The sequence below is a fragment of the Leucoraja erinacea genome, chromosome 11 (assembly GCF_028641065.1).
Source record: "Leucoraja erinacea ecotype New England chromosome 11, Leri_hhj_1, whole genome shotgun sequence".
Classification (NCBI taxonomy): domain Eukaryota; kingdom Metazoa; phylum Chordata; class Chondrichthyes; order Rajiformes; family Rajidae; genus Leucoraja; species Leucoraja erinaceus.
In genome coordinates, this window is record NC_073387.1 from 22,922,778 (window position 1) to 22,929,802 (window position 7,025).

Here is a 7,025-nt window from a genome sequence, read left to right on the forward strand (position 1 = left end):
TGTGGATGAGGAAGTCGAGGATCCAATTGCAGAGGGATGCGCAGAGACCCAGTTCTGCGAGTTTGGTAACCAGCTTGGAGGGGATGATAGTATTAAATGCCGAGCTGTAATCAATGAATAACAGCCTGACATATGAGTTTTTGTTGTCCAAGTGGAGGGCCAGCGAGATCGCATCCACCGTTGATCTGTTGTGGCGGTAAGCGAACTGCAGTGAGTCCAGGTTTTTGTCGAGGTAGCAGTTGATTTGCTCCATGATCAACCTCTCGAAGCACTTCATCACCACCGGCGTTAGTGCCACAGGTCGGTAGTCATTGAGGCACGTCACCTTCCTCTTCTTGGGCAATGGTATAATTGATGCCCTTTTGAAGCAGGTGGGAACCTCAGACCGTAGTAGTGACAGGTTGAAAATGTCTGTAAAAACTCCAGATAGATTTACAGGGATATGGGCCAAATGCAGGTGGCTGGGACTAGTGTAGATGGAACATGTTGGTCGGCGTGGGCAAGTTGGGCCGAAGGGCTTGTTTCCACACTCTATGACGGACACAGCATGGAATCAGGCCCACTGGGTCCACGCCGGCCATCGATCACCCGTTCACACTAGTTCTATGTTATCCCACTTTCTCATCCACTCCTTACACACTAGGGGGCAATTTACAGAAGCCAATTAACCTACAAACCCGCACGTGTTTGGGATGTGGGAGGAAACCGGAGCATCGGAGTAAAAACCCACGTGGTCACAGGGCCTATTTCCATGCTGCATCTCTGAAGTAAAAGTAGGCTAAATGCGACATTAATAAACCCAAAATCTAATTCTGATGCCGGGCCTTGACTTGAAACGTTTTTCCCTCCTCTATATATGCTGCTCGACCCACTGAGTCCCTCTAGTGGATGTTTGCTGGTAGTTAATATCCTGACCCGTTTGTGTGTGTGTGTGTGTGTGTCTGAGTTAAAATCTTGACCTGTGCCTTTGTGCTTCTCTCTCCATGGATGCTACTACCCGACTCGCTGTGTGCTTGCTGTTTTCAGCCGCGATGCTTTGCCGAGTTTTCCCACACCCCCAGTGCTGGTTTCCTCCCTTCACCCCGATCCTCCTTGTTCCGCAGGGCCTGAAGGTGGGCGATCTGCAGAAACTTCCCGACAAAAACATGGTGGAGATTCTCGAGAAGAAAGTGGCGGCTCTGGAAATGCAACGGAAAGAGGCAGGTGTCGCTGTGCCGAGATTTATCCCCGGGGGGTGGACTGGGGGGGGGGGGTGGGGGGGGATGGGGTGGGGAGCGGGGAGCTTGTTCCTCTGTGTATATCTTTTTATTTTCTGCCTCTGTGGCAGTCTCATTCCCCCTACACTCCCCACTGTCCCTCTCAATCCTTGTGCCTCTCCAGATCACCCCTCTGCCTCCTGCACCCCCAGAATTAATCCCAGCCTGCCCAGCGTCTCCCAATAGCTCAGGCTCTCGAGTCCTGGCAACGTCCTTGTAAATCTAATCTAAACCCTTTCCAGTTTAAGGACATCGTTCCTATAACTGGGTGACCAAAACTGTCCACAATCCTCGTAAACCTTCTGTGCACCCTTTGCAGTTTGACAACACCTTTAAATACTGTACGCTAAATATTGTCTCACTAATATTTTTTATAGCCTAATACTTCCTAACAGTAACAAAAATAATTCAATGCTAAAATCTCTGTTTGCACTGTGTCTATACACTGTGGACGGCTCGATTGTAATCATGTATAGTCTTTCCGCTGACTGGATAGCCTGCGACAAAAAGCTTCTCACTCTACCTCGGCACACGTGACAATGAACAAAACTAACCGAGAATACTTTTAATCCTGTAATAATTTTGCTTACATTTCTAGCTGTTGGAGGTAAACAAGCAGTGGGATCAGCAGTTTCGTGGCATGAAGCAACAGTATGAACAGAAGGTAAATCAGGGGGCAGAGATGGATCCACAGTGGCGCAGCGGGTAGAGCTGCTGCCTCAATGCACCAGAGACCCGGGTTCGATCCTAACTACGGGTGCTGTCTGTAATGCCCCTGTCCCACTTAGGAAACCTGAACGGAAACCTCTGCAGACTTTGCGCCCCGCCCAAGGTTTCCGCGCGGTTCCCGGAGGTTTTTGTCAGTCTCCCTACCTGCTTCCACTACCTGCATCCTCCGGCAACCACCTGCAACCTCCGGGAACCGCACGGAAACATTGGGTGGGCGCAAAGTCTGCAGAGGTTTCCGTTCAGGTTTCCTAAGTGGGACAGGGGCATTAGGAGTTTGCACATTCTCCCTGTGACCGCGTGGGTTTCCTCCGGGTGCTCTGGTTTCCTCCCTCACTCCAAAGACCTGTGGGTTTGCAGTGTGTAGGGAGTGGATGAGAAAGTGGGATAGCATAGAACTAGTGTGAATGGGAGATCGATGGTCGGCGTGGACTCGGTGGGCAGAAGGGCCTGTTTCCGTGCTGTGAGACGAGACTTGAGACTTGCGAGATAAAAATAGAAGAGACACACGGAACTGCAGATGCTGGGATCTGGAGCAAAACACAAAGTGCTGGAGTAACTCAGTGGGTCAGGCAGCATCTGTGGAAAACATGGGCAGGTGATGGTTTATTTTGAGTCTGAGGAAGAGTCTCAAAGGTGTGAAAGATGGGGGCACAGTTTAAGGTGACCTGAGAGGGGCTGGTTTGTGGGAGGGAGGGGTGTGAGGGGGAGAGAGGTGAAGGGATGAGGGAGAGTGACGGGGAGTTTGGGACGGTGAAGAAGGCTGGTGAGGCCGTTACTGGGTATTTCTAAAGCAGAGATTGACAGGTTCTTGTTTAGTACGGGTGTCAAAGGTCACTTGGAGGGCAGGAACAAGGGGTTCACGGCTTACTCCTGTACCTATATTTCTATGTTCCAATGTTTCTTAAGCAGGAGTGTGGTGTGGGGAGCCAGGAATGATTTGACCCTCTAATGCACTGTCCCTCTCTCTCCCCTTCTCTTCCCCAGATCGTGGGGCTCCGTCAGCGGGTGGCGGGGGTCCGGAGGGAGGTGACGGAGCGAGACACCGCCAGTGAGCAGAGGCAACGAGACTTCGACCGCAAGCTGCTGCTGGCCAAGAGTCGCCTAGACAGTGGAGAGGTGGGGATAGGGATGATTGGGGGGGGGGGGGGATGGGAAGGGGCGGCACTGGTGGGTGGGGGGGGGGGAATGGGAAGGGCAGCACTGGGGGGGTGGGGGTTGGGGGGGGGGGGGAGAGAGGGGACCGGGGGATGGAGGAAAAGAACGTGTCCCTGGGGGTGCCCTGCGTCGCTCCATCCCTTCCCCCGCACTTTCACCAGGTCTGGTTCGCCGCCTTCCTCACTCACCACTCTCTCCCCCCCCCCCCCCTCTCTCTCCCCCTCCCCATCTCTCCCCCTCCCCATCTCTCCCCCTCCCCATCTCTCCCCCTCCCCATCTCTCCCCCTCTCCCCATCTCTCCCCCTCCCCATCTCTCCCCCCCCCCCCCCTCCCCCATCTCTCCCCCTCGCCCCATCTCTCCCCCTCCCCCTCCCCATCTCTCCCCCTCCCCATCTCTCCCCCTCCCCATCTCTCCCCCTCCCCCCTCCCTCATCTCTCTCTCCCCCTCCCCATCTCTCCCCCTCCCCATCTCTCCCCCCTCCCCATCCCTCCCCCCTCCCCATCCCTCCCCCTCCCCCATCTCTCCCCCTCCCCCATCTCTCCCCCTCCCCCTCCCCATCTCTCCCCCTCCCCATCCTCCCCCTCCCCCCCATCTCTCCCCCTCCCCATCTCTCCCCCTCCCCCACTCTCCCCCTCCCCCACCTCTCCCCCCCCCCCTCTCTCCCCCTCCCCATCTCTCCCCCCCCCCCATCTCTCCCCCCCCCCCCCATCTCTCCCCCTCCCCATCTCCCCCTCCCCCTCCCCCATCTCCCCCCCCCATCTCTCCCCCTCCCCCTCTCCCCCTCCCCATCTCTCCCCCTCCCCCCCTCTCCTCTCTCCCCCCCTCCCCCTCCCCTCTCCCCCTCCCCATCCTCCCCCTCCCCATCCCTCCCCCCCCCCATCTCTCCCCCCCCTCCCCCATCTCTCCCCCTCCCCATCTCTCCCCCTCCCCCCCCTCTCCCCCTCCCCCACCTCTCCCCCTCCCCCACCTCTCCCCCTCCCCCCCTCTCCCCCTCCCCCACCTCTCCCCCTCCCCCACCCTCCCCCTCCCCCCCTCTCCCCCTCGCCCCCCCCCCCCCCCCCTCTCCACTCTCTCCCCCCCCCTCATCTCTCCCCCTCCCCCCTCTCCCTCCTCCCCCCTCTCCCCCCTCCCCCATCTCCCCCCTCTCCCCCTCTCCCCCCTCTCCCCCCCATCTCTCATCCCCTCTCCCATCTCTCCCCCCATCTCTCCCCCTCCCCATCTCTCCCCCTCCCCTCTCCCCTCCCCCTCCCCATCTCTCCCCCTCCCCCATCTCTCTCCCCTCCCCCCATCTCCCCTCTTCCCTCCTCCCTCCCCCTCCCTCTCCCTCTCTCCCTGCTCCGCCCCCCCTTTGCCCCCACAGACGGAGAGGGAACGATACCTGGAGGAGATCCGAGGGCTGAGGCAGGACAACGAGGGTCTACGGGAGCAGCTCGCACCCGTGACCCGGCAGCGCGAGTGTCAGGAGAGGGAGATCCAGCGTCTGAACAAGGTACACTGTCTCCCCCCCCCTTCTCCCCCCCCCTTCCCCCCCCCCTCTCCTCCACTACCCTCTCTCTGGGCCATTGCTTTGATATGGCTGGTCCTGGACAAATTGCTGTTAATATGTACTCCTGGAAACTTGAAGTACATTGGCAAAGTCAATGTTTACTAGGGTACGTGAATGCTGACACGTCCCATTTTGGAATTGCGAATGGATAGATCAGCCATGATTGAATGGCAGAGCAGACTCGATGGGCCAAATGATCTAATTCTGTTCCTATGACATAAACATATGGGTGGATATGGATCACGTGCAGGCAGATAAAAGTTGGTTTTGACATCAGATGTTGGCATCCAACCAAGACCAAGACCTCAACGGTGGAACAGGCGGAGGATGATGGCTGGCTTTAGTGGAGCGTCACAACGGCTGTGAAGGCGGATGAAGGCTGCAGCAGAAAAGGGTCTCTGGTCGTCTTGGATTCCATGCCACGGGATCCTGACCCAGATCTGTCCAGGACCATGTGGTGTCTGTCTGTGCACCAGTCTCCCCAGGTTAAACAAAGTCACGCACAGGCGTCCTCCATGAGGGGACGGTCATACTCGCTGCAAGTGACCGCCGATGATACTCTTCTATGTTCTATTTCGACTTTAGACTTCAGGGATACAGCGCGGAATCAGGCCCTTCGGCCCATCGAGTCCACGCTGACCAGCGGTCACCCTGTACACTTGCACTATCCTACACACTAGGGACAATTTACACTTTACAGAAGCGAATTAACCTACAAACCTGCACGTCTTTGGGATGTCTCTGTTCTTCAAGGAAGTGAGGGGTGTGGATCATGTGAAGGCAGAGGAGAGCAGTTTAACTGAGAATGGGGTTGAGAGGGAAAGATAGATCAGCCATGATTGAATGTCGGAGGAGACTCAATGGGCTGAATGGCCTCTTCAGCTCCTATGCCTTATGAACTTAAGGGGGGGGATGAAGTGAGGGAAGGGAGAGTGAGGGAGGGAAAGGGGTGACTGTGTTGTTGGTGAATGTTGCTCTTGTCCGCAGGCATTAGAGGAAGCCATCGCTCGTCATTCACCGTTGCCAGTGCAGCGGGTGCTGGGCGGCGTGCCTGACCCCTGCCTCAACTCCAGGAGGGACGAGCTCCTCACCCAGATCAAGGTCCTCAAACAGCAGGTGAGGCTCCCCCAACGCCAACCCCCACCCCCAACCCCCCACCCCCCCGACCCCACCACACTCAGCACTTCAACTCCCCCTTCCATTCTGAATCTGACCTTTGTGTCCTGGGCCTCCTCCATGGCCAGAGTGAGGACCATAGCCAAATTGGAGGAGCAGCACCTCATATTTCGCTTGGGCAGTTTGCACCCCAGCGGTATGAACGTTGACTTCTCTAATTTCAGGTAGTCCCTACTTTCTCCTCCCCTCCTCAGCTCTCCCTCAGCCCACTGGCTTCAACTCTTCCTTTCTTCTCCCCCCCCACCCTCACATCAGTCTGAAGAAGGGTTTCAGCCCGAAACATTGCCTATTTCCTTCGCTCCATAGATGCTGCCTCCCCCGCTGAGTTTCTCCAGCATTGTTGCCTAACTATAAGCAAGCCGTCCACAGTGCACAGATACAGGATAATGGCCACATGTGATAATAAACTAAACTATTGCAACCAAGACAGTTGACAGTTCATAGTTGAGTTGTGCAGTGTTCAAGAGCCTGATTATTGTGGGGAAGAAGCTCTTCTTGAACCTGGAGATCACGGTTTTCAGGCTCCTGTACCTTCTTCCCGATGGCAGGATACGACCTGAAATGTCACCTGCCCACCCGCTCCACAGATGCTGCCTGACGTGCTGAGTTCCTCCAGCACTTTGAGTTTTGCTCAACATTCCAGCACCTGCAGTTCCTCGTGTCTCCAATCATTCCGCCAGTCTTTCTCATCCACGACCAATAATTGATCAAAGATTGATCTTGTGTCCCCCATGTTTTAAGATGGCATGAAAAAGAGGAGATAATTGTGTCGAAATGGATTGAGAGATTGAAAAGATACAGCGTGGGAACAGGCCCTTCAGCCCACTGAGACCACGCCGACCATCTAGTTCTATGTTATCCCACTTACTCATCCAACCCCGACACACTTGAGGGCAATTTATAGGGGACCAATTAACCTACAAACCCGCGCATCTTCGGAGTGTGGGAGGAAACCGGAGCACCCGGAGAAAACCCACAGAGGGACCGTACAAAGTGTACAGACAGCACCAGTAGTCAGGATCGAACCCGGGTCTCTGCCGCTGTGAGGCAGCAACTCTACCGCTGCGCCACTGTGATACTCAGCGATGTCCAGTCTTCACACGTTCACCTATCAAGATGTAAATTGATGAGAGCCACAGATAGGGTCGACAGCCAGAACCTT

The 7,025-nt window shown here is 56.1% G+C and overlaps 1 protein-coding gene across 4 annotated transcripts in view; it reads left to right on the forward strand.

Moving 5' to 3' along the window:
• The window catches only part of tnip1 (TNFAIP3 interacting protein 1), a 33,008-nt gene that overhangs the window by 19,303 nt on the left and 6,680 nt on the right, over positions 1-7,025 (forward strand). For all 4 annotated transcript variants that reach the window (XM_055642812.1, XM_055642814.1, XM_055642815.1 and 1 more), the window contains exons 9-13: positions 1,104-1,199; positions 1,855-1,920; positions 2,970-3,101; positions 4,502-4,630; positions 5,675-5,803. In XM_055642812.1, coding sequence (XP_055498787.1) covers positions 1,104-1,199; positions 1,855-1,920; positions 2,970-3,101; positions 4,502-4,630; positions 5,675-5,803 — 552 coding nt within the window. The remainder of the gene's footprint in view (positions 1-1,103; positions 1,200-1,854; positions 1,921-2,969; positions 3,102-4,501; positions 4,631-5,674; positions 5,804-7,025) is intronic.